Source organism: Falco peregrinus, chromosome 4 (assembly GCF_023634155.1).
Source record: "Falco peregrinus isolate bFalPer1 chromosome 4, bFalPer1.pri, whole genome shotgun sequence".
Lineage (NCBI taxonomy): Eukaryota > Metazoa > Chordata > Aves > Falconiformes > Falconidae > Falco > Falco peregrinus.
Genome location: NC_073724.1, coordinates 8,248,179 through 8,275,860, shown reverse-complemented (window position 1 = coordinate 8,275,860; position 27,682 = coordinate 8,248,179). Strand labels below are relative to the sequence as shown.

Here is a 27,682-nt window from a genome sequence, read left to right as displayed (position 1 = left end):
TTTCCAGAGCTGAAACATCCCCTACAGGATAAAAACCCAACATTTGATTGCTCCATGACACACATTCTGAAAAATCACTGACTTTTCAAGTAGGGACCAAATAGAACTCGGGACTGTAGAAGTATCGTACATTGCAACACATCAGGAACAAACACGAGACAGCAAAAACAATGGTGATTAATAAATGGAAGGCACCAATTAAAAATAAGTATAGCCCTGATGAGACTCCCATTGCACAGGGTACTCTCTGCTTGTAATATTTTTTTGTCTGCCTGACAGAGGTCTATGTTGTGGTGCAACTTCCCCCAGCAGGCTAAATTCAGTTCTTTTTACTTAGTTTTGAGCCTCTTAGCATGTAAGAGAGAAACATTTGGGTGAAAAGAGTCTTAGTAACCCGGAGAAGACCTCGGTGAGTTTGCTGAGGCTGGGAGTGCTTCTCTCAGCCCACAGTTACAGCAGCCAGCTGGAGGGCAGTACTCAAACAGGCGCCTCCACACTTGACTCGTGCCCACTGTTGTGGCTTCTGGCCTGCCTGGTAGTCAGGGTGCCCGCTGGCACCCCAGGTGTCCTGCTCCCCAGGAAAGGGATCCCAGGGCAGCTTTTGGATGCGCTCAGCCCTCACATGCCTTAAGCTGGGACAACAGAGGTTTCCATGGTACACAGGGTGGTCTCGAGCCCAGTCTGGAGGGCAGGCTTGGACCCAGTTTGTGACCAACAGGAGAATAGCTTCTTGCCTCCTGTTCCTGTCCTGGGCACGCCTTAGCTTAGTGCTGCAGTTCCTTGCCAGAAGAGCGAGCACACCTCTGTGCTGGGCCAGAGTTACCCTGGCACCACATCACGCACGCACTCACGCTCCCCTGCAAGGAGCTGTGGCAAGTGCCACCCCACCAGCACCAGGCAGAGGAGGGCCCGGGGCAGCAGCTGGTGGGAAGCCCAGGTGGGTCTCTCAGAGACACGACAGCAGCTCACCAAGCCTCAGCCATGGGGAAGAAGCATCTCCAAAGCATCTCTACAGCTCTGTTGAGCCCAGGGCACAGTGGCAGGGGGGTCCCAGGAGGAGCCCGCTCTCTGCCTCAGATCCCAGTAACTCTCCCTCTCCCCCAGGAAGGACTGGTGCTCCCGTAACCACAGAAAAGTCTCAACTCATCTGCTTGCTCTAGACAGGGCATGGATAAAGCTCTGGCCACGCAGGACAGGCAGAGCATCCTGCCACAGCAGGCAGGCGGGCACAGCGGCTGTGCACACCCACGCCGACCTGAGCCCACCAGCTGCCGGCACTCAGGTGGCAGCCGGTACCTCCCGGGGATTGGTGTGAAACCTCCTGCGTCCATATTTCCATGGCTCAGGGACCAAAATGTTTTTCTTGCCTCCTTTGTACCAAAGTGAGATCCAGATCCTGAAGTACCAGCACATGGTGTGAACTAAGGTCCTCTCCACCCACTCATCTTTATTCGTTCACTACAGGGATATAGCAGACGTTACAAAATAAACCATGAAATGTTTACCAAATGCAACTTTAAATAGCGAAAGCCCTAAAACAAGCTGCAGAAAGCTGCGGCAAGAGCAAGTGACACTCCCAGGGCTTTGCCTCCAAATTCAAGCAAAGTGACTGAGCTCCGGAGGAGGCAGACACCTCCTCCTCCCCGACAGTTACTTCCCTGCCCTTGCACCAGAAGATACAAAGAGTCACATTTCTGAGGAGGAACGAAGGATGGCTGTTCTTTCTCCCCTGGCATGTCTGGGATAGCCAAGCCTGAAAGAGGTACTACACATTCTTCTGCCTAGCGACACGCTAGCTGGAAGTCTCATGCTCTGTGGCTGTCGCAGCTCTCTCCTCCTCCAGCTGTGCTGCTTCTTACACCAGATGTGCAAGTGTACCCATTCAGACATTGCTCTAAAAAGGCCTGTCCTCTCTCGGCTCCTCAGCCGTCCCATAGAGGCAGTTAGGAACATCTCCAAGGACCAGAGGAGTGAGCAGCGTTTGTCCAGCACATGGAGGGTGATGCAGGTATTGCAGTCCAGCCTCTCCCTCCGGAAGGGAGATCTCTCAGCAGCTGTCATCGTCACCTGGTTATACACGAGGCACTTACCAGCAAAATCAAGGGACACGGTCCCTCACCATCAGCAGGAGGGCCGATGATGGAAAGCCATGACAATTCAGACAATGTCATGAGTAATCAGACTGCTCGACACTCTGTAGCACTTGTTTTGTGAGCCAGTGGATACCGGACCTCTTCTACAATAAAAAAATTGTCCTAACAGCTGAACAGATCTATGCTGAAAATAAAATTCCATTTTATTTGCCAGCAAGGAGTCACAGAAAACCGAACTGAAACAGTCCTTGGAGAGGCTGCGTAGCACATTCCCCTGGCCCTCAGCAGGTCAGGCTGACTCACAGATCGTTGCCTCATCTGCCCTTTGAAATCCCCAGTGCTGGAAATACTCTCCCAGAAATCTATTTCAGTAATTTGTTTGCAAAAAAACCTAATAAATAGATCCTGACCTTGCTCTCCCTTGCTGCAGTTTAAGCCCCTGGTTCCTAGCTTTAAACATGGTAGAGAAAGTGAAAAGTTTACTCTTTTCCCACTTGTGTTTTCCCACACAGATGCTTCAAGGCTGCCACATCTCCTTTCATTATTTCCTTCTCTGCGTTAGATGATACCAATGCTTTCAACTTCAGACAAACATTTGATTATATGCAACTGTTTTTTGATCCTGGAGGTCATGCATCTGATGCTGAAGCCAGAGGGGCTGTCCTAATGCGTGGCAGAAGAAAGGAAAGATACATGACAAAACCTTGTAAGATCCTTAGGCTTGCAAGAGCTTTAGCTTCTTCTTGATATAATCCATCCAAAAAGCATGAGGACACAACAAGGTGCAGTAAAAACAAGTGAACCACGGAAAGACACAGGTTTCAAGGCTCAATGCTCCATACCCTAACGTGGAGACACTTGAAGAAAAATGGCCACAGGGATGAATGCCCATCACCTTGAATCTCCTCCACTGGGTCTCTTCATCTCCATTTGATGCTCTCTCTAATTTTCTGCAACGAAAGCTGCCGTTTCATAGCTGAGCGTTACGCAAGGCTGGGCAGGAGGGGTTCCTGACTATTGGAAACTTTCTTTTCCCAGTGAATGGTGGAGCAGGGAGACCACTGTCCCTCCCAGGGCAGATGTTCATGGTCTTTCTCTGGGGTGGTTTGGAGTCCGCTGCTGAGTGCGGGGCCTGGGCCGTGGGGGCAGTGCTTGCTGCTGCACATAGGGCTGCGGCAGCGGCCGCTGCTGCACATGCAGCTGCTTCGGGGTGGGATTGCACGGTGGCTGGGGGAGCTCCCGCACCACCATCTCACTGTCCACCTGGCGAGCCTGCATCATTCGCTCCTCATCTGCAACGACAGAAGGATCCTGCAGTCAGGCACATACTAAGCAGAAAGCAAACAGTGCTTGGCCCGAGCACTAAAAAGCCAAATACTGGTCTCACTTGGAAGGTCACTCTTAGGTGTTCCTCCTACTCCAGGGAACAACCAAAATCACCTCTGCTTACGTATCCCGGGCAAACCCAAAAGCTTTTTGGCTGCCTGGCTGAGGTCAAGGTAGCTGGGGGCATTTGGGGCACCTCTGCCCTCTCGGGGCGGAAGGGGGGCGGTCAGGGACTGACTTTGCCAGGGATGTCCCACTGGTGGACACCCCCAGCCTGAGCTGCTCTGTCCTCTTTTGGAAACAGGCCACTGAAGGGAAAGGGAGATGTAACCCCAGGAGGCAACACCAAAGCACTCTGCCCTGCCACTATCTGTGCTGGGATGTCCAGGCACCTGGAAGCCAGAAGTCCCTTTTGTCGGCATTACTTTCTCCACACACAGAAGCAGTAAATTCATGCCAGCTGACTTTTGATCACTCACTCATCATTTCTGAAATGTCAGTCCGCTTAGCTTAGGCATTGAGGGATTTACCTCTCAAGACACTGAAATGACCTTAAGCACACACTTTAGAGAGCTGGTCACCCCTCTTATGTTAGTTCTCATTTTCCCAGACTTCTCTTTTTCTCAATTCTTGCTGAATCCAGACCCAAGAACTAAGGATATGCTACCACTGCACAGCGGAGGGAGTAACATATCCCACTCAAACAAGAACGCCCATCACGTCAAACAACACTCCGATGGCTACGCTCACACCAGCGTCACGCTCACGAGCTGTGGCAAGCCTCTTGAGATGACAACCCATGGCTGCACCGTGGCGAGCTCTCGCAGCAAATGGGGAAAGAGCTTGCTTATTCTTCATGGTTGTAGCTTCAGGGGAAGCCAGAGGGCCATGGCAAGTTACCCACGCTCAGGGGCAGCGGGGCTGCACTCCCCCCAGCCATGGGAGCAGTGATGCTCACCCTTGTTGTCAGCCTGACAGCTGGCACCTTTGAGGTATTGGCTGAGGTTTCATTCAGGCATTGCTCTTTTTATCTTGACAGAGACCTTTGTGGTGTAAAAACGGAGCTTTTACACCCGTTTGGTATCTCAAGAACTGGCTCACACAGAGAGCAGCTGTCCTTTGGAGCCACACAGGAAGCCTGATGCATTGTGTGGGGGCAGGACTCAAGCCTTCAACAAGCCCTGCAGGTCCACCTCCCTCCTGCTTCAGCCCCCCCCTTCCAGTGGGCCAGATAACGCTTCTTTCGTGGCAGCTCAGCATCCTCTGTCTACCCAAACCAGCAGCAATGCCCAGGCAGAGTAATTCCTGTGGTCTTAAAGAGGCATGAATTTCTGACAACAGACAAAATCTCTACCCACTCGGAAAACCTCGACTCTGTTTGTGCCCCACGTTGGACCTTCAGTGTTGACAGGCCTCCAAGGACACTGTTTTGTAGAGAGGACAAGTTCTGTGAGATGCCTGAGGAGACTCCCAGAAAAGCTGAGCCCTTCTTGCCCCTTCTCACTCACTACCTACAAAACTTCCAAATGTGACTAATGATTTCAAGGATCCTAATTTTACACCATATAAATTTAATGAAAAAGTCTGCTGACTAATGATTTCAAGGATCTTAATTTTACACCGTATGAATTTAATGAAAAAGTCTGCTGACGGGATATCTAATTGTGTATTTTAGCCCCACGGGTGCTCGTGACTGGTGGCTTTGGCCCAGCTTTAGAGGGGCAATTCTTCCCCTACAGATAAACAAAAGGGCTTGAGGACATGAAGTCTTTTGTTCAAAGCATGTACCAGAAACTGAGGCTGGCAATGCCAACCAATCTGCCGAGGTTCACCATACGCCAAAACCAGGTCATTGCTCATGCCAAGGCAGAGAACATGCTCCTGCCCACAGGGCTGCTGTCAGTGGGAAGCTTCAGAATTTTAGGTGGCTCGTTAGCAACATAAAGCCCCTTAAGCACTTACCATCATCTTCAAGCCGTTCTGCTTTCTTCTTCCTGATACAATAAATAAGCAAAGTCAGGAAGGTGACAAAGACGACTGTACCTCCTGCTATGCCTAAGATGAGATAAAGGTCCAGCTGGCCTAGTTAAAGGAATGAAAGAGGGTGTTAGAAAAGAAACAACTTGCACAACATCTGTCTAGAATTCTTTATTTTCTTCCACTGACTGTAAAGGCAGCCCCAGTGAGAGCCCACCCTTTGCCTTTTCTCTGAACACAGCAGAAAGTTGCTGGTTCTTATCGTGGAGAATTTTGATTGCTCCCTGATGGATTCACGTTCTGCAGAAAATTGAAACCAGAGCATTCATGTGTGCTAGCTCATCTTACTTAAATTACCACAAATGCCCTGTTCCTGATAGCAATGGACCCTTTTAAGGACGAGCATCCAGGCAGTGCTCAGCATCTAACCAGAATAAACTTTTTAAGTAATTCCTACTGAGCTGGAAACACTGACACTAGCTTGCTTCATAGTATTTTGGTACTTCCTCTTCAATTTTTGGCTGTAGGCAAATTAAAAAATAGTGAAAAGAAAAAAACCATAACCAAATATCCCACAGTCTCAAAATGAGAGTTCAGTTTGCCCAGTGACGAAAAAATTTATACAAATGTTGCTTATTTTCACCAGATAAGGTTTGCTGGATGCTGGTCTTCCTTCACCACCTCCTGCTGGGGCTGTCCTGGCATTCAGCACTCGTGCTCGAGCACAGGCGCCATGGGGCTGAACCCAGCAAAAGTCTACCTTCCTGGGGGGGGACAAAGCTCCAAAGAGTGTCCTCAGCATCCACTGGCCATGCATGTGGGGGGCTAAGAATGATGACACAAAGCCAAGAAGTCTACAGTATAAAGGCCACCATCAGCCTGGGCTGCCCCGGTGGAAAAAAAGATGAGTGCCCTCATTGATGTGGGTCTTCTCACCAGTGTTACACCAAGGTGTATTTTGCCCTTTTCATCCCTGTTCCTCCCAGCTGACTGTAAGGTGAGCCCAGGCAGATTCACGTATAGTTCTGCTTATATAAAAAGTTAGCGGAGCTGAAGGCCATTTGAAGCACGTCTTGTCTGCTAAAGGTCGGAATCCAAGGTGATAGGCTTCCAACGCAGGACCAAATGGAGAACTCATGGAGGCCAGCAGAGCTGGAAGAAGGTTTGGCTGCAAGCTGAGGGACTTTTCATCTACTGTGGAGCTGGCAGAGCCCTGCCACCACACAGAAAGGTTTGAGGTGGTTTTAGTTTGCATAGGACAGGTAGGGCTACAGGGGTTTAGTGGTTTTTTTGGTGCCTGAGAAGTGCTCTATTTGTACCTTAAAGATCCGTGTAGCAAAACTTTTACTATGTAATGATTTGAAAAAAAAACCAAACCAGACTTTCCCACTCAAATGACCCTGTGAAAGGAGAGCATTTCTCAAGGGTGAGAAGTGAAATCCAAGTATCTCGCTGATGGCTAGCGGCTGCCTATACCATCGATGGAGGCAGGCCCACGCTTGCCCAGCTTGTGCCCTGGGGTGGCCAGCGTCAGCCATCATTTCCTCATTAAGACAATGTGTTTGGGCTAGTTTGCTCTGCCATAAAGAGACCTAATCCAGCAGCATGTTTTCACACCTGGCTTCCATGCCCACGCCACATCCCGCTCCCCCACACCCCAGCCCCTTCCCAGCGCCAGCACCAACAGAACTGGGCAGCCCATCAGGTCAGGCAGCTCATGCAGCAGAAAAACCCTTTCTGGGGGGGCTATTTTAGGCATCGGGGGTGTGCTTCAGGAGGCCAGGGATGCACAGGAGAGCAGAGGCCACCCCGTCCCTCAGCTCTTTGCCCTTCAGCCAGCCTCAGCAGACCTTGGGTCACTTCAGTAAGGCCTCTGCACCTTAAGGCTTGCTCCCTCCCTTCTCACACTGCGGGCTGGCCTTCAGACTTGCACTTTCCCTAAATTCACTATGGAAGTAACAGCTGGAGACTGGAAATGCTGAGCCCGCTATTGTGATCCCCACCAACAACAACCACTTCTCCACCAGCTGTAGTGGGAATCTAGAGCAAGAGAGTGCAGCGCTTTGAATGAAGTGCTTGGGGTTAGCGGGGATGAAGCCAAGCCCAGTGAATTCAAGGACATTTCCCCCATACTGCACTGGAAATCTGAACTTTGAACTGAACACCACATCCAGTGCCATACCAGTATGGTCTGTCCCTTGGTTTTGCCATAACTTTCACAATTTTTACAAGGGGGAGAGATGACTTCTTTTGCCTATCTAATAATTTTCAGCATGGCTCTGTCCATTTAAAATTCAATTCCTTCATTTCTTTTGCTATGTTTGGCGTTTAGGAAGATGACGCTTCAAGTGAGTAAGAAAATCCAGGGTACATTTGAGCCATGCTCATCTGAGCCACGCACCCCAAAGCTCAGCTAAATTTTCCATAACCTCCCTCGTGATTTCTAGTCCAAACAGCTTATTTCTCCCCTTCTGAGAGCACCCATCCACATCCAGAGGCAGCGAGCAGCTACCACCTTCCTAGGTATGATCATGGAAAGGAGAAAAATAACGTGCAGCTGATTTCGGTCAAGAGCAAAACCCCTGAACTCAATGCCGCGGTTTCACATACACAGGAGAAGATCCCAAGCCATATTTTCCAAAAATAAGCTGTTAACTTATGTTGTGGTAGCCTGGGTAGTTTTATACTATCTTATTGAGATCAGCTCTTTGGCTTTGGACTGGTTGACTGGAGTCAGCCCTTGGGAAGTACCATTAGTTTTAAAGGAATGAAGGAGCATAGAAATGGAGGGGAAAGTGCCTTCTGCCTTTTGCAGGCTGCTGTGTGTGATTGAAACACTTCTAGAACCACCTCCCCAGTTTCTTCTTTACTTCATTGGTCTACCACTAATGATGGTTGGCACCACCTGAGTCCATCAGGATGCTGACACCAAGAAGTCTGTCAGGATACCTCTGGCAACTTTTGGAGGAAGAGTCAGCAGCGATGGAAGGGAGGGAGAAAATTACAGGATGCGCAAGAATCTCTCACTCTTGCCTGATCTCACTGGCAGGCTGCAGCTTCCCCCAGGAGACTTCACCTCCAGTGGAAGCAGCATTGCAGTGCGCCCGGGGGGGCCTCTCTGCCACCCACAAGGTTTTTGACTCTGGAAAAGCCTCTCCCCTCTTCCAGTGACCCCCAGGCCTCAATGAGCATGGGGAAAACACCGCTGGCCACAGGAGAAGAGGAAGAGCGTGGCCCACCTTGCATCCCACTGCCCCTGGCTTGGCTTCCCTGCTGCTAGAGCACAGTTGCCATATGGGTAGCAGTGGGGCAGGCAGCAGCAGGGTGGGGAGGGTGGAGATGCGACAAGGCTGGGGAATGCCAAGCAGAAAGCATGGCTCATATCCTGGCTACCACACCAACATCGGCTCCCAAGAACTGTGGTGGTGTTGGACCTGCCATACCGGGTACTGGGAACCATCAATGCTCCTGGCACCTGGACCAGTCCTACAGATACATGCAACTGCGTCAGGCTTTGTGGGTCTGCCCTAGCAGATTCCAATAAAAACAGAATTTTTTACCTGAGCACTTAAGTACTTTTTCAGCAATTTTTTCGCTGACTTGGTTCTTAACAACACATCTGAACGTCCCAGAATACCGTGTGTGCAATTCCAACCGTGTGACATTATTTTGGACTTTTTTGCCTTTATCGTGAGCCAGTTCTATTATAAATGTTTCATCTTTAGTCTTCGGCTTCACTTCACACTTGACAGATGCAGTTTTATTCATGCATTCAGCACTGAGGATTGGCTGAGGAACAGGGTCTGGAAAAGAAGAGAAGAGACAGGCACGTCTGAGATGGTTTCTCCTTTTGAAAACCTCCATTAATAAGCAGAACAAGAGCTTAGCCCCCAATAAGCTGTAAAGGAGTAACATCAGCTAACGAGACCAGAGAAGAACAAAGAGCCCATTAGACTTCTGCTACAGAAGGAACACGGCAATAATAAAGAAAAAGCAGTGTGTTAGCCTACATATTTGGCCTAGCAAGACAGAGTTCCACCACCATGGGTGGACTACTTGCAGGCTCAGCTCACAGCCCACAGTCAGCCAGGCGAGGGGGAAGGTGTGTTTTCAGGGGGGGCGGTGGATGGGAGGGTCTCGGAGCCACAGCTGCCTTCAACTTCGATGTTTTGGTGCAAATAAAGTCAGCTCTGGTCTGCCTTTGCCCATCAGAAGAGATTTTCTCTAAGGCAGGACAAACAGCTGCTGACGATGCTTTTTATGCTACCAACGGCACTCAGCTAGCGCAACAGCCGCAGCATGAAACCCCATCAAAACACAACTGAAAACACAAAATGGACACCTCTCAGCTCTCAAAGAGGTTGTGACAGAGAGAATTGATGTCTGTCTCTTCTTACATCCTGCAAACAGCTAGTTACAGTTTGATTCCAGATTCTCTATCGCTGGTGGCACTGCAAGAGCCAGAAGAGCCTGCGGGGCTTTCCGCAGCTAGGGGCAACTGGCAGGGACATCAGATGGAAAAAAATTAATTTCTACCTTTAGACCAGGTAAACAAAAACATGCCAGGGCCACCTCTAGTTACAGGCACTGTAAGTCGTAGACATCATAAATTTTAAAGCCAACGAGGGCTGCTTGTAGCAGTCTGGGTTCACACTGCAACACCTGCAGCCACTCCTCTCCTACGAGCTGTAACCTATATATCAGGAGAACAACTCAGTGTTCCCAGACTACAGTCCAGGTCCCGGTGATGGAGTTGTGTGATGGTATCATCTAAGCTATTCCTTTTTTTTGGAGCAAACTGTTTGTCCAACCCTAGTAGCAAAGTACAATCTGGCTGACAAATGGCTCTAGCACCTGACCGTTACTAAAGGGCTTTGTTTCCAGACCTGCGTGTCGGAGGTAGGGCAACCTTTCTGCTGCGCAGTAGGTGAAATGATGCACATGTAGCTAGGTTGGAACCGTAACCTGACAATTGAACCCAGGACTTCCCAGTGACAGCTCAGTGGCTTAAAGCATGAGTAAACAGCATCAGGTCCTGATGGCTTCCTGAATCTGCAGAGTTTACAATAATAATTCCCAAAGTAGTGAGACACTCACTGCTCAGCAGCCCCTTAGCCACGGGGCCTCCCACCATCTAGAAACCCTGCTAAACCCAGTCCAGCTGTCATCAATGCCTCATCAAGGCATCATTTCTGTAGTGCCAGCTGGTGCCCACAAACTCATGAGGCTGGCAGAGGTGTGCATGCTGGCTGAGGAAGGACAAAGCAAAATCACCCTCTTGCTGGGAAAAAAAACCCTCATGCTGCCCTACAGCTTAGAGATCTGGAGAGGTGGCAGCAGCTACAAAAGAGCAAAATAGCCATCCCCATCTTCCCTACTCATCCCAAAAGCTTTGGGCTGCCATGGCTCTGGTCTCTCAGGACAAGACACAGCTTTGAAGCCACACAGCTGATATCCCCAGGCGTGTGCCCAAGTGTGCTTTGAACAGCACAATCGTCGTATTTCTTGTGTTATGCTATGCAAGGATAGGGTGCGGGAGTCTTCTTCCCCTGCAAATTCAACTTCTGTTGTGGTGTATCTCGGGGGAGGTGACTTCTGGCTATTTTTTACGTTAAAAGCAAAAATGGAGTGGGATTGCATTGCCTAAATACAGGCATTTAGTGCCACCAGGGCTCCTGAGATCTCCTCAGGAGGCTGGCAGATGCAACCCAAGGTGCTCACCTTGCTGGAACAGTAGCTAGAGACCAAAAATCGTAACTCAGTGCCTGTAAAATAGCACCAGAAGTGCCAGAAGTGCCCAGTGCATCAGCTACTGGTGTACCTCACACAGGTCACTGCAATCCCATAAGAAGTTTCTGGAAGCAGGGTGCTGCTGGGAGCACAACCCTGCTCGCATGGTGCTACCCCAGCTCAGGGTCTGAGGGGTCCCAGCACCGGCTGTCCGTGCTCACCCTGCTGCCAACACAGCCACGCTCAGGGGCTGCTGGCTTGGGCACACGTAGAAACCTGGCAGCTGACAAAGAGGGGAGCTGGAAAGAAGCATGGGACCACAGGGCATTAATAGGAGCAAGAGAATGGAGAACATGGAGAGACTGCTGTCAGCGGCATGAGGAAAGAGATATGTCTCACAGAAGCCCCCCCAAAACAGAAAGAGGGGCAACGAGTGGGAAGGGCTGTAGGAGAGAGCAGGAATACCAAGTCTTAATCAGCTGTGCTGAGAATGGTATGGGAAGAGCAAAAACTCACCCTGAACGACGAATATTGTATCTTCTTCTGCCTTGAACTTCCCATCCTGCTGATAAACAGTCACCCTGTACTTTCCACTGTCCTCTTTCACCACCTGCTCTATTTGTAAAGTCCCATTTAGGAGCACCTTACACCTGCACTGGTCCCTGTTCACATAGTACTTCACTTTCTTATCTTTTATCTGGAGCAACCTTCTGCTGTCTTTCAGCCACGTTGCATCATATACGCTCCCAGCAGCAGCGGTGATGCTGAGAAGAGCCGACTCATTCACTGCCGCGTAAATCCAACTGGTGACAGAGCCTGTAAAGGGAAGCACAACCAGCCCATCAACGTGTGTCCAGCAGCCCCGGCTGCCGTGCTCGGCAGCCACAACGGTGACCAAAAAGGTTGTCACTTGCTACCCTTCCTGCCCCAAAGTTGCCTAAGCCTCCCTGCATTACTGACGCCGTCTTCTTCCCCTGCTCCAAAGCACCTCTTGATCATTCATTAGATAAATGTCAGCACCCAATTTAATTCTGAGAGGCAAGGAATCTAAGAGTCTGTCTTTCAAAACCTGGCTTTATACTGTGCCTGACTTATTTGGGGTGATTTTGGATGCTAAGACTCATGGCTGCTTGTGAACTTAACCCTTCCTGAAAATAAGGTCACTTTGGTGTGTTTTGAGCATGGCGCAGGCTGGTACCCGGCGTGCCCATCACTGCAAACGTTACTGCGGACAGCAAGAACACAAACTGGTTGTGGCCCTGGACAGCAGGATCAGTCCAGCAATAACAGTGATGGCAGGAATAATAATAATAGTAGCCCATGTCAAGCAGCGAGTAAGTGTAAGGCACTGAACTGGTGGCAGACCCAGTGCTGCCAGCCTGCAGTGCCCCCTCCTCACCCATCCTGGGCCCCCTGCCCCGCTGGAATATATCCACTTGATTTGTCTAGCACAGGATCACAACGGGGCAAGTAAGGCAGAAACACAGAGCTAACCACATCCTGGGAACCGATCGGGTGCTGCTGACATTAGGAGACAAGCAAAAGCCAAAAAAACCCATCTTTTCTCTTTGCAGGACTCCTTTGGTGACAGGTCCCCTCTCCAGAGCAGCCAAGAGGAGGTTCCTCCCAAAGGTGCTACCAGGACTGGGCAGCACGTAGCGTGTGGCTGCTGAAGGGGATACCGAGGGAAGCCAGGGCTGATAGCCATCAATCACGCCACTGCCAGCGGGACTGACGGATCCCCGGGCTGTGCCGGGGTGGCCTGCCCTCTCCCCAAGGGGTTCTCGCTTGACGAGTCCCATCTTCAGGGAAACGGGGCTTTGGAGTGCAAAGTTTGGCAGGAGTTCACTTGAAGGAAGGTGGTGTCTCCACCCCTGTGGCAGGTGGAAAATTTGCAGGAGGAGGTAGAAAAGTGGTCACAAGCGACAGGTGGGATAAGCTCACTGAAAACGGAATGTGCACGCAGAGCCATGGCTTATTGCATTTGTCATTTTCTTATGGTTCTCTTCAATTTACAAGATAAAGCCAATTGGCAGGAGGGGATTTCTCTTCTCATCACCAGATAGAGCTGATTCTGCTCTGATTTTCTATATTTTAAGCACTTTCGCCCCACAGAATGAAAAACTACATTCATGCATATTTTTATTAAAGTCCTTCATTCCTGATATCTAGGACAATGATAAACTTTATCAAGGGGGAAAACAAACCCAGTCACTATTTTATGACACTAACGATATTAGAGATAATCAAAGAACTGAAATAGTGTGCCTCTGCAACAAGAAAATTAATACTGAAGTGCTTCTGGCACTTCACCCCCGGTCTAGGGAGAGGCTGTTATTTCACTATTACATTTCTTACAAGGTATTTGACATATCTAATGAAATAATTTGGAAAGCAAACTATCAACCAGTCTTGGAAGCAGCTATCCTCCCCCACACAGATGACGCTACAGATTATACCCAAATATTTGAACTCTGATACTTGTTTCTGCTCAGTCACACACAAGTACTTAGAGCTAGCAACAGGATTTCTTTGCATAACAGATACTATCACTTACTTTTTCTCTCTGGTAGTAAAGAAAAAAATAATCTCAGTTTTCAAGGATAATTTAGTAGCTTCTTTATGAATAGACCCCATCTCTGGATATTTATCTGTTCTCTATAGTCTTGCTAATGGAAAGCTGAGTATCCCACACATAAGATATTAAAAATCTGTTTAGCTAATGCAACAGCATTTCTGCTCATGCCAACTGAAGTGTGCTCCAAGGGGCAGAAAGACCCAAACTGGCAGCATAGAGCTCGCTTGCAGTCACAAGAAACAGTTAAAAGGAGAAGGTCTCATCGTAACTTTAGAGAAGTAAGAAAGTCTTTGAAATGAATCTTCCATTCAAGGAAACAATCTTCATTACCGCGGGGGAAGATGTTTTATATATAATGTACGAAAAAAAAAATAAAATCCTTATTTATCTATTAATTTTGTTCTGGAGGAAAAGCAAAACATTAGAGAGACAGACATACAATCTGCAGTGGAATGAAATGGGGGGAGAGGGGGGAGGAGGAAATCTACGCATGATTGCATTGTCTCCATTTCTTACAACCTTCTCTAATCTATGAGTTAACACCTTAATTAAGTTTTCAGATTCATATTTTAAAAAATAATGAGTGCAATAATATGCAAAATATAAAAGATGTATGCACTTGCTTGCTGTTTTCACATCTTAGACTTCCTCAACTCCACTGAAGGCACTGAGATATATCACTCTTTCTGTTAATATTTATGGAATATAATTTGCACTTTCAAAAGATTTGCTCATCTTTGATAAGAAAAGGAAATTACATGCAATAATGCACCATGAACTGGATCTCTAATGTAGTACAAGCTACCTCGAGGGCAGAGAGAAAACTGCATGCTGACATTTCTCATTATACATGTGTCAAATTAGGGCTCATTAACTTAAAACCAAAACTGTTTACAGCTTATTATAACTGGAATAGGAAACTCAGGTCCTGCCCTCCCTCCGGCTGAAAACTAAATCAAATAATAATAGCAATAACCCAAGGATCTTCACTCATTGGAAAAGTGGAACTAGTTTCTTATCTGTTACATCCCACCAAGTTGTAAATGGTTTAAAATGCAATTTTAACAACGCTACGCTAGCCTGAAAGAGCAAAAAACAGTAAGAAAAACTCACATTTTACACTGGGAAATAAAAGCAGCAAGCACTTGGCTAGGAAAATCCTCCTAAAGTTCATTTTCAGAATCAAAAAAATCCAGTGTCGCCTTGTCTAAGGATAGCTCCTGGCAGGTGGAAGGATTTTCTGCTGTGAGCGCGTAGTCATGGGACGCATTGGTACAGCCCTCGTACCCTCCTCCCCTCCTCCACCTCTCACCCCAGCACTTCTCGTTTCTCACACAGGCACAAAAACCACGGGAAAAAATACCTCTCAGTGGGGTGTTTTATCAGGATGGGGACAACGGAAAACACACACTCAAATGTGGGAATTCCCCCAGGGTCTCTCTACCCAGCTGGACGGCCAGCCAGAGCCCTCATCCTCTTTAATGTTCACCCAAAGGGTTCGACTCCATCATCCGCATGCCACCATCCCTGTGGGAAAGAGGCGGTTTGAGAGCAGGGGGGTGACAGGAATCCTTCTGCTTCCCCCCAGCCTCAGCAGCAGCGGGAGGACAGCAAGCCCAGGACCCCCGGTGGGGAGCAGGCAGCCAACAGCTGTTGAGACAACATGTAGAAAGGAGACACGCTCCCCTTGGAAACGGCCAGGATCAGCTTTGCATTCACGTCTGATCTACGAGGGGCTGGCCGGTGCCACGCAAAGGTGTCCTACAGGCACAGCCAGCTAAGCAAGCTGCAAAACAGGGAGGAGTGTGGAAGGGGATGAAAACACGACCCTGGGTCTAGCCTGCAACCAGAAACCTGAAGCTGGCTGGCGTGGGAAAGATGGTGAAGAGAGAAGCTGGGAGGAGGTATGAGAGTTAGGTCCAAAACCACGAGAGGCTAATAAAATCTTTATTCCCAATTCCAGCTTTGTATCACAGGTGTAGACCAAGAAAGAAGACAGAAGAAAAGCTGTGGCACAGAAGGTATATTAGATAAATTTTCCCCATTAGATATATTATATATATATATATATAATTAGGTAATATATTATTATATATATTAGATGCATCTTTCTCATTCATTCATGTCATTCTTCTTCCTCGAAGTTATAGTAAGGTCTTGTAAGACACCTTCTCTTCTCCAGCTTTGTCATTTGTAACTGGTACTAATGCTGGTAAATACCCCCTTTTTGCACAAAAGGAGAAAAAGTTACCTGAGGTAAAATGCATTAAGGTCACACAGTATTGCTGCCTCTGCACGTCGCGGGAAAACCTAGCTTTTCTTCCTTCTTTCTGTTACTGTTTCCTTACAAAGAACACACAAGGGAGGCACATGCAAAAGGAGAGAGGAAGCAACAGCAGCAAAATGATATTTCTGTGCCTGACTTCTACCCTTGGAGAAAAACAAGCTGAGGGCAGGGGCTGCCACGCCTGGGCATCTTCCCTCGCACAGCAGACTGTGCCAGCAGTGCTGGCCCTGGGGGGCTGCGGGGACCTCTCTCCCCTCTGTGGGGACCCCTCTCTCTCCCCAGCCACACTGGCACGGACATGCAAGGTCTGCATGCTCAGACCCATCTGCTTCCAGCCCGAGCGCTCACAGGGCTCTGGGCGAAGGCAGCAAGCCGACCTCTCTGGCGCTGTGGTGGTTCTTGCTGTGGTCCATAAAGCAGAGCGGAAGGAGGCCACTGGCACGCTGAAACCGCTGCCCACACTCCGCTCCACTTGTTTCGCTTCTTCCTCCAGGCGACATCCCTCAAAGCCACCACCTGCTTCCAGCGTGCCCCTGCGCTTGGTCTGTTTGTCGGCACCCTCAGATTGCGAGCGCACTGGGGCAGGGACTGTCCTGCTCTGTGCACACAGACCCTGCTCCGTGCCATCCTGCTCGTGACTACAGGCAGCAACTGGGATTGGGACAGATGGAATACAAATGGAAAGATGCATGTGTGTGTGTGTGTGTGTGTGTGAAGGCGAGGGAAAGAAGAGAGGTAAAGCTCCTAGCAGCAGAACAGGGCTTAAAAGGATGCCCTGGATTCATAATGAAGTTGGCTACTTTCAGTTAATCAAGTTCGTCATGCCCAGATGCCTGCGCTCTTGTAAAATCACAGCTGAAATTACTCAGACTGGAAGCCCCTATGCTCCGGCAGACCAGTCATAGCACATCAAACGTGGCATGCTTTTGCCTGTTAGGGGAACAAAGAGACAGGAGCAAGAAACCACTCCTAAAGGATATAAAAAGGTCTGTTCAAAAATGAGTGAAGAGACACTCGGGAGAGGTGGTGAGGGCTCAGTAGCTGATGTCCCCTGTCCACTGTGCATCACAGAAGTGGCACCAGGATTTGACATTTCTGAGCACTTGGAGGGGTGTGACCAAAATCAACTTGCTTAGAGATTTTGTCTAACAAAAGCACAGCCAAGCCAGAAAAGGAGCACACCACCCACCTGCAGCGAGAACTCCCCATGAGATCCTGGCGTGTGCATGGTCCATCCCACTGAGGATCCCCTTTTCTAACCAGCATCAGAAACCTGCTGCACCGTCAGACCCCGCTGGACAAGGAGAAGGCAGGTCTCTAACCTCAGCCTGCCTGACAGATAAGAAGGGCGGAAATGGCAACATCTTTGCAGCTTTATCTTTTCTCTCTCTTGAGGAGCAAGACAATGTCATGCTGCAGTCCTGACTTGTCTTCAATCCCCTTTTTAAATGAAGGGAAGGATTTTCTGGATGTTACCGGGAGGGAAGCACCGGGAGTCCCTGCGCTGATGTCTCTGGTTCCTTCCAAGGAAAGCCCCAAGGGAAGGCGCTAAGGGAGAGGGTGTCTGAAAGTATCTCTGGCAAGAACAGCAGCTTTGGGCTGCTGCCCCAGAGGACTTCTGGAGACCAGCGCCTACCTTCAGTGATGTGGGACGGGACGCACGTCCTGCAAACAGCTATGGCAGGGGGCACTGGCAGAGCAGCCCCCCGCTCCAGCTGGCGATGCCCCCAGGGAGCAGCAGGACAGGCACGGCGAGAGCTATGGCTGCCAGCTGCGTGCTGCCGCAGCCCAAACGCCCACCCAAGTTGTGGTGGGCAGGACGAGGCGAGGTCTGCCAAGCCCGCAGATAACCGTGCCCTCCCGTGCCTCTGCTCGCTGCAGACACCCTCTCTCTAGCCCACTACAGAGGAAGCAACACTGCTGGGCTAGACACGCGCCAGCTGGAAAACCAAGGCACCGATGGAAAAGCAGATGTCTCCCAGTACGGTGCTGCTGGACCTCTCTTCAGTCAGGTCCATCAGCCCATGGCTAAGGATGCTTGGTTCAGCCCACCGCATTGCTACACTTCCCCATCCTCCGCTGCACGGCAGGGCGGAGGACCGAGTACAGTGTGACAACACAGTGTATCTTTCCAGCCAGTTATCTCTGTGGTACTGTTTCCATTGCAAAAAACACAAAGTGCCGTTAGTCATACACATTTGCCTTTGTTGCCTGCTCTTTCTTTTACTCTTCTGTTCTTCGTAATAGACTAAGCCGTTTCCTCACAGGGAATGTAAGTATCGTACTTACATTTCCATGTAAAGGTGACAGACTCCCACACACTTGAAGGCAACATCTTAAGAGACAATACGTAGCTGCTCCCAGCTCTAAGTCTTCAACTTAGTGATGAGCCAATAAACATTCACGCCTGAGGCTTACAAAAAAAAAAAAAAAAAAAAAAGAGAGAGAGAGAGAGAGAGAAAGAATGTTATTGGATCTACTAGAAAAGGAAGAGTACAAATACACTTAGTGTGTTCTGCTCGGTAAGGTCAGCGTGCAATGAGCCAGTGTGGATTTGTGGCTCATCTGCTAATTTGTAGTGTCTTCTCTGGTATGAAGCTTAGGCCACATTAAATGGCACTTGCATGGACTGCTCTGCCCTGAAAGAAGAGTCAGACACCCTGGGCTCACCATCACCCAAGACCCTCATCGTGAAAGATGACAAGAGTACCGCAAACTCACACCTCTCGATTTCCCCTAAAGACAGGCCTTTGGTTGAGGCACAGTTGGTGAGGAGAAGAGAGAAGAATGTGGTCTTGATTGGAATGCCAGGTGGGTAATATCACGTGGAGGGGAACCCTTGGATACAGCTAACCTTAGTCTTGGGAGCTCTCCTGGGATTGCACCCTAGCCTGCAAGATCAACAGCCGAGCTCCTCCTGGGTCACCCTGGACGGTAGCTGAGGGTTGCGTGATGGCACATTGCCCTTCACTGTAGCTTTTTGCAGGAATTATGGGCAGTGGCTGGAGTAGGAAAGAAGTCAGCAACTGCCCCTGCACTGGGAAATTCCGAGGAACTGCTGGCTTCCACATACAGTTTCAGCCATTTGGCTGATGAAGGCCACACGCCACCTCCTCTTCACTCCTGCCTTACACAGAGCCAAGAAAAAGGAAGAAGTCCAGCTTCAGTGAAGCAGTGTAAATATGAAGATCGTGAACTCAGAATAAAACTTGGGCCGAGGGTTTGGCAAGGATGCTGACTCAGTGGCTTGGAGCCTGTTACATGCAAACCGAGAGCACTGCTTTGCCTGGGCGCAGTGGAAATATTCAAAATATAGTGGCACACCCTGATAGCACTGAAACAGCTGACCGCAGAAACTTTTTTATCCTTCTCTAAAAAAAGCTAAATGGAAGCTTTCAAATCTTGACTCATGCAGAATAGCCTTCAGCTGATCATCTGAAGATAAATGGTTCCTTTGTGATGTGCATAATGCCACATCATCATCCCCAGGTGTTCTCTCTCTCAGGCTTGTTTTCTTCTTTTCCACCTGTAAGCATGTGTCAACAGCCACACCTCACCAAAGACACCCGGTTTAAGTCTGGTCTGAAGGATCATCACCTCCTTACAGCAGTCTGACAATCTGTGGTTTACAACCACTGAGGTTAGAGCAGATGTCAGCATCCCATCAGACAATCTCAGACAGTGCATTTCAGTCTTGCTTGTGTGACACTGATTTCCATCATCTATAACGATCCTAGATTTAGGATCTAACTTTCAGTGTCCTATTCAAGTACCTTTCAGTGACATTACTAATACTGCAAAACATGTTGCAGTCCCAGCAAAAGTTTGCTGGCGTGATGCTATCAGCCTGCCTTACACAAGAAGCGAGGTAACTGAACAGAACAGCCTCTCCCAGTCTTAGCAGTGATCAATACAGGAAAACATGTATTAACTACAATATGACGTTATAGATAGAATAATAGAAGAACAGCTGCTCTTAGAAATATATCCAGGAAAGACAACTTGTTACTACCATCTAAGTAATCTTTCGGTCAAGTTCTGATACTCTCCAGAAATTGTCAGCTTAACAAACGCGTGAGTAACTGATGTCTTGTACAATGTTTTACTCTATTATACTATTTTAACTCCAGAGAGGAGTGAGGGACAGTCCAAAACAGGTAGATGGGAGGATGGGAAGTGATCCAGGAGACTGAGCAGGAACAACTGGGTAATACATTTCAGTACTAAAGGCATTTATTCCTAGGAGGAGCCCCAAATGGCCTTTATACAGTTTCCCCACACAAAGAAAGGCCTTAACTTCAAATGCAAGGCATCAGCACAACTCTCTTGATAAGCTGCAGAGTAATTGTAGGATTTGTCCTACCAGTGCACACATGCAGGCATAAAACATCCCTTCTCCTAGAAGACCTTGGATAAACCTCTCTGAAGTATCACTGTGGACCCCAAAATTTCTATCACCTGTGACTGTAATTTATTTATGAGATGGTGGACCTGTAACGGTAAACAAAAGCCCACTATGTGGCCCTGTACGTACACATAAGGAGGTCTGGAGCTTATCATCCAGGAAATCAGGAGATAAACTCAGAAATGGGCGAGCGACCTGCCAGCTCAGACCTGCTGCTGCACACACTGAAGCAAGAAAAAGAGCATCCTGGTCCCTTTCACATCCCTTACACAGCTGCTCCTTGGACCATGTACATCTGGGGCCATAAGGTCCAGTGCACCATACATCCCTTTTGCTGCTCGCTGCAGATCCCTACGCAGCATCTTGGTCTCCCCTTCTCCTGCTCTGGTCCCACAAGTTTTCTGTGCCCCATGAACCTGGTTTTGGCCTCTGTGATGCCTGTCTGTCCCTCCGTACAGCCATTTCAAGGCATCAGCTCATCTAGTCCTGCCAGCTAGCAAGCTGTGAGGGCAGCAAGTGGGGCAAAAACCAGGAGCCGAGAGCCTTGCCGTGACCAGGCAGCGTGGTTTTGGCTAGCTGGTGTGGCAGGACACCTTGCTCTTCCCAGCAGCCTCAAGCCAGCACAGGTGGCACCACCAGGACCAGGCAGTATCGTCCCCCTCACTGTGTCACCCAGCCCCACATCGGGCTAAAAAGCCCCAGCAGACCCAGTGGGCAGCCCCTCAGTGCGTGGGGACAGCAGGGCAGCAGGACAGGCTCGGCCCCATCCCAACGGCGCTCAGCTCTGCTGCCATCGCACCACGCTCGCACAGGAAACCTCGGGCGGCTGCAGCAGGGAGCTGCGTGGTAGCAAAGAGCAGGTCTTTTCCACAGCGGGGGAAAGTACAGGCACAAAGCTGCCTGGCTTTCTGAACATCTACAGCCCACGGCTCCTGTTGTCAGCCAGGCAGGGGAATGGGTAAGGTGCTGTGTCATTGCATTTCTGAGAATTTCTGTTTTGTAAGCTCTCAATGAGGCATGCACGTCCTGCACAACGCATCTGAGCACCAGCAAAGTGGAGGCAGGCTGTGGCTTTTCACAGCATTTCTACCAAGGCAATGTGTGAGGCCCAGCTCCCGCTGTCACACTCCTGAGTGTCAGAAGGAAACCAGCATCCTGCGAGTTAGCGAGGTTAACGAGAGAGGTGCTGCCTGCCATAACAGCTTTGGTAAACCTCCTTCCTTGCATCCTGGGCAGTCAGACATCCTGTGGCAGCCTGACCACAGCGCTCACTGCAGCCTGAGCAGCCTCCGCATGCAGCACCCGGGGGTCTCCAGCCCTCAGCCGCACCAGCACACAGGCATGAGATGCTGCTCTGTAGCAGCCTGGCTTAAACCCATCCTACAGAGGCCTGGTCATCACCCCAGTAGTACAGATAGGGAAATGAGGCAGAGGAAGACGGAATGGCTTGCTAAGGTCAGTCAGCCAGCCCAAAGAAAGAACAAATGGAACCAGATGCTCCCCTGACCCAAACTCCTGGCTCCCAACTCCCTGTCTACAAAACACCATTTAAAAGCACCTTCCATTCAGAGCATCTATGGCTGCAAACGAGGTCTCAGCGGTCAAGTTCAGGATGGTGCCACCATTCTTCCCACCCCCCCCTTTCTGTTTCCATCACAGAAGAGCGGGCTTTTTGTGGACTATGTTTCTCTCATGTCCCCTACGCACACCACCTGCAGCAACTCGGAAAAAATTTGCTGAAAAGTAGCGGCTGCTTTGCAGAGCTGCAAGTTTACAGCGCAGGCTTAATGGAAAGCTACTGTGCATGCCTGCTGCCCACACAGGTAGGATGCACTGGGTTGGAACTACAGCTGCAGCGGTTATTTGTGTTATGCTGGAAGTTCCTTTCAGCTCTGCAGCACCAGTCACTCAGTAGGAACACAGGCATCTACTTTCCTCTCTCCCCGAGGCTGTTGAACCATTGAGGTTTTTTCAGGCAGACGATATCAAATTCATGGCAGTGTCGACTCCTGCTGATCTTCTCTCTGGCAAAGAAGGACCTCTCCCTCTACAGCTGGTTCTCCAGAGAAAGCATTTGTATTTGCCAAATAATGAAGCTCTGAAGTCTCAACAAAGGATAAGGAAACAAAGCTCACTAGCAGAAACCAAATCACCTGAAGTAAAAGAACCCCAAACCCTCAACAGCTGGGCAGGAATATATACAAGCAGAAGATGAAGTTGCACAGCTTTCACCGTGGCCTCCTATGGCAGCAAGAGAACTCCGGGTCCAGCTTGTGCGCAGGAAGGAAAGGGAACAGGCGTGTTCTCACCAGTGCTCAGGGGACCTAAAAAGCTGCCCAGGGTCCTGCCCTTCCACCACCCTTCTCCCATCTTATTTGGCAAAACCCATACCAGAAAGTGAGGTCAGGAGAAAAATCCTGAAAGGGCTGGCTAGGAGGAGAGAAGAGGCAAGGGACAGAAAAAAAGAAAAGGTATTTCCCATTTGCTGCTGTGGGAAGATTGTGTTTGATCCCCTTCTGGGGCTTATCAAAACTGCACATTCCCTGCAAATGGCTCGTGTGAAAGGCAGAAGGAGTAAGGAGGCCCCGGTCAGGCGTCACCGGCAGGGCTCAGGGGAGCTGTGGTCTACCACTGGGAGAGAAGCGCATCCATGTGGGGAGTACGATTCATGCCAAATGTCAGGGAAAGTAGGAGCAAGGAGGGAACAGCAGCGACTACTGCTTTTAGAGGACAACATTTTGCAGGGTGATGGAGGTCAGACCTGGCCTGAAACCCCTGCAGCCTCCCCACCCATTTGAGGGAAAAAACAGCATCTCTGACTGCCGCTACTCACCATCACTTCCATAGCCTCGGTCATTGAGCCTGCGCCCTTCCTTCCTCTGGGATGCTCCGCAGCGGTCGCTCTGCATCTCTGCATCCTCCTCTCCTGGTCCTGCCACGGTTCATCCCGTGACGGCAGAGATACCCGCAGCAGAGACTGTCCCACCCAGCAGGTAGCGCCTGCTCCAGGCTACGTGTGCCGCCTGGGAGAAGCCTTCTCCCACCCCAGCCTCTGCAGTCAGCTCGAGATGAATCCCTTAACTGAGGTTTGTCTGTTGTTTCAGAGAAACCTGAGGCCTATTGCTCCGTGATGGAAAGCTTTTGTGGCAGTGCAACATAAAAACTTAAGGCTCTTTGCTGCAAGTCACCCAAAGTCACTATCGCAATTCTTTCCACATAGACAAAAACACCATCACATCACCTTTTTCTTTCATTTTTTGTTTGAAGATATCTTATTACATGGGGTTTAGGATCAAAAAAAACCTTTTTAAAGCGCTTCGTTCCTTAGTTTTGGGAAAATATGTTTTGCCCTCAAAGAGGAACTTGTATAAACCAAAGCTGAGACAGCAACGCTGGCAAGAGGATAGCCACTAAACTGTATTTCTTTATTCCATTTGCATATGATAAGGAAACAGATAATAATTCTCTTTAATGTACTGTGTTTGCAATTCCAAAAGATTTGCTGAAAATTGCCTTCAAGCAATTCTTGGTCTATAATACATCTAGTTTCTGTAGCGTTAATACCAAAAGCTATCAGGAGCTGTCATCAGTTTAGGTGAGTTTTAAATATTCTGCATAGAATTCAGGTTCCAAGTTTTGCTTGTTCCCTCGTTTCCAATATTAACCATAACATACACACTTTATACTATAGCTCTATGCAATGTTTTATCGTGGACATTGGCTGTGACATGGAATATGCTAACGAGAAAAATAAAACAATTAAAAATAAGCTGGCATTAACCACTCACGTTTGCTACCTCTACACATGAAAGCCTGTCCTTGCTGTTAGTGTTCGGCGCAATGGCACGGTGAGCAGACTACAGACATCTCCCCGTGCACCAGAACCAGCCCCTGCCCCAAAAAGCCCATAAACCAAGCGGCATAAGCCAAGTATTCCCATCTCCAGGAGGCAGAGACTCACCCCATCCTACAACACCCACCCCTCCAGCTCCCAGGGACCACGGGGAGAGTGAAGGGAAAACCCACAGATCACTCGCTGCCTGCAGTGACATCCCGGCTCCGGCTGGGACATCAGGCATCCCTGGCCACAGCCCGGCAGGTCCAAAGCCAGCTCCTGGAGGGAAGGGGAGGCACGGCGCTGGCACACGGCCCCTTCTCCAAGGAAAGCTTGAAGGTGATGGCAGGTGTGGACTGAGGAAGACAGCAGCGTTAGCTCCTGGGACTGAGGACCAAGCTGCCAAGCACGCATCTGTACGTGCATTGAGAGGTGAGGGGTATAGCAGGTACCAAAACTTGCAAGTGTAACGAACTGTTTGATGAAACCAGGCCCCTCATATCCTCATGGTTGATGGAAGGGTGGGAGAACCCCAGGGACATGGAGCTGCTTGGGGCCGAAATCCCATCTCCTGGCCGAGGTGGGAAATACCTTCATGAAGACACCAACGATGCCACCAGCACACGCACAGACAGAACTGCTCTGGGCTCTTCCCATGCTAGGTGAACGTGATTGCTCTCCAGCTCCTGAGGGGGTTAGCCATATTTGAACACTTTAGGAGGGTGTCTCTGCTCCCTCCCCATATCACTCTCATCTTCCATATCATTAAACATCCTTTGCCCACCAGGCGGTCTGCTTCGGTACAGGCAGGGAACAGATTCTGTAGCCCCTGTCAATAGGGGATGGCTGTGTTACTCAGCCACATTTCTTGCTGGTGACCAAGAGAGCTGGAGGAGGTGAGAGTCCCTCAGCCTCAGGGCTGGCCAAGAGCTGCACTGCAGCCCCACAGCCAGCCTGGAGCCACGCAAGCGGCGTCCAAGGGAGGCCAGCCACAAAGAAAGATGCCGTGCTTCCCCGTGGTGCTGCATAGCCCAAAGAGATCTCTTAGCTGATCATACCGAAGTTAAATTAATTTTGATATAGTCAACATGATACTTGCCACCATTTGCTTGCTGGAGAAGTACAAATATTTAGAAGGGCTTCATCTAAGGGTCTTCTAGGTTCTCGGTAAAGACTCCCCCGCTGTAGCCAGCCGCATGGTCTGCCCAAAAGGTGGGATCTTGCAGAAAGGCAACGCAGTGCTCATGGTGAGCCACACCAGCACAGGATGCAGTCACTGGTTGCCAAAGGTCACAGGGCTGCCGCTGGGTGATGAGGTGGTTTCCCAGCCTCTTATACACCAGAGGACAAGAGGGGAGCATTGCATCCGCTCAGGAGGGACTTTACCACCACTAGCCTTGTACGGGCAGGGTTTGATTGCACCCAGACACTGAAGAGGCTGGCCAAAGGCACAAGCAAAACCCAAACGCTGATCCAAGCATCTGCAATGACAGCAGAATTCTGCTTCCACCTCCGACAGAAATGGGCAATGCTGCTCTTCTTGCCCCCATCTGTTACTGGTTCTGTGTGTTTATCTATGGAAGTCCATGGGGCATCTCGCTCCTCCCTGTCTGGTGGTGGCAATACCTACACTTCTGGATCTTATAGAGCCATCAGAATTTGTTGGCTAGCGTTATGGAAATGATTTTGAACATATCTGTCAGTAACGCTGTATCCTATTACACATGAACTCTTCTTTTTACTTATTTTGAAATTAATTGCAATAATTCATAAAAAGTGACACAAACTTTCTATGCACCTGCCTAAAATCTAGAGGTTTTTTTCAGCTACACCATGATTTTCATCAGAAGTTAACAAAACCACTGCTCACACGCCTCTCCAGTATTTACAATGAACATTTCATCTTCTATTGTAAACTGGCCCGTTATCAGTTTTGTCTGTCTGCTCTCAGGCTCACCAAGTTCTACTCTGCAGTTCCTGTAGAGCTGATGGTGGCAGGGAGGGCTGGTCCTCCAGCTCCCCACAAACTGCTGGCTCTTGCCTCGGTGCTTTCTGTCCCAGCAGCGGGCTCCGAGGGAGGACGTACACAGCCACTGGGACACCAGGCACGGCAGCCTGGGATAGAGGTTGCAAAGCAGAGCACAAATTGTTTCATTATTGGGATGGGGAGCTTTACTGATGTGAGAATTTTATGAGGATGAGTTCATTCTGAGAGCTAAAAAAAAAAAATAATCTAAAGGGATCATTCCCCTTTCTCTGATCACTGTTAGACAACATGTTTCTTTTCTGCTTTTGCTTTCACATTGATCTTCAGTCAAATAAGATCATTTTCTGTTCTTTTGTATTAATGAACTGCACAAATTGCATGATGAAAAGACTACATACTACATTTCATGTCATTTGTTGTTCAGTACATGCCACAAGCAGAAGGGAATTTTTCTCTTCCCACCATGAAACATTGACATGGATGGAAATCTAAACATCCATTCTGTACAGTGCTATAAACCACCGGTGGTTTGTCTCAGCTGGGAAGAAACCAGATCCCAAAGCACCTGCTTTTCCCACAGAGCAGAGCTCCGCTTGTCCGGACAGCACTCGATGAGCAGAGGGATGGACCCTTTCCTACTCCCAGCCTTTCCCAGCCAGGACCAGCAGCTGGAGTGGATGGTGTGACCATCAGCTCTGTGAGGCTCCTCTCAAGCACCAGGTCCCCACAGGAGGCCAGAGGCACCCAGAGGCACCCCAGCACCAAGGGCTCCCTCAGCAGCCCACAGATGATAGGGCTGGCATGGCACAGCCTCACCAAGGCCACCAGAAGCCTCAAAGAGACAGCACAGACATCTCTCTTCCTGGTCAAATTGCTGATAGCACCACGTACATCCATACCGTTACACGCCAGGCAGCCCCATGCCTGAAAGCATCTTCACTGTTGGGTGATGCAGAGCCACAGTCAGGCTGGAAGACAATTGCAGCCTCAGGTCGGTGGCTCCTTGGGGTGCTGGGTTCACAGGCTGCAGGCCAGGCTCACCCACGTCCAGTCACACCACTGTTCCAGGGCTAACCCTGTAATGGTAAAGTCAAGGGATTTTATATGACCACAAGCCACCAGGACATTGGTTTTACACAGTGCCTGGGCACACCTGCCTAGGGGCGAGCACGAGAGTCACCTCCTCCCTGCAAAAAGGACAGTGTGGTCAAGCATCCTCCTCTCTAACAGCTAAGGTGGCTCAGGTGTCACAAGAAAATACAGATGGATAAAGATGAGTAAAACAAGACCATCTCCCTGCGTCCCTTCCCCGCACCTCACAGTTCAGGCAAGGCACCAGGGCAGGGTTTGGTGAGCTGCTGGGGCACACGCATGTGCGGGCACATGAGCACACACGCTCTGACGGGGACCAGTTACATACCACTGTCCTGCAGCCTCTCCTGGACCGGCTTACAAACAAATGTC

At 49.5% G+C, this 27,682-nt stretch overlaps 1 protein-coding gene across 2 annotated transcripts; it reads right to left on the bottom strand.

The window, feature by feature from the left end:
• Positions 1-1,427: 1,427 nt before the first annotated feature.
• On the bottom strand, positions 1,428-17,503 carry CD2 (CD2 molecule). Of its 2 annotated transcripts, none has more exons than XM_055802782.1 (5): positions 17,181-17,503; positions 11,643-11,942; positions 8,957-9,199; positions 5,382-5,501; positions 1,428-3,385 (listed from the first exon to the last, which is right to left on the bottom strand). In XM_055802782.1, the coding sequence occupies exons 1-5, from the start codon at positions 17,224-17,226 to the stop codon at positions 3,177-3,179; spliced, it is 918 nt and encodes a 305-aa protein (XP_055658757.1). In that variant the 5' UTR covers positions 17,227-17,503; the 3' UTR covers positions 1,428-3,176. The 2 variants fall into 2 exon arrangements, with proteins under 2 accessions (XP_055658757.1, XP_005236100.1); XM_005236043.3 differs by lacking the exon at positions 17,181-17,503 and adding an exon at positions 14,818-14,984.
• Between the last annotated feature and the right edge of the window lie 10,179 nt (positions 17,504-27,682).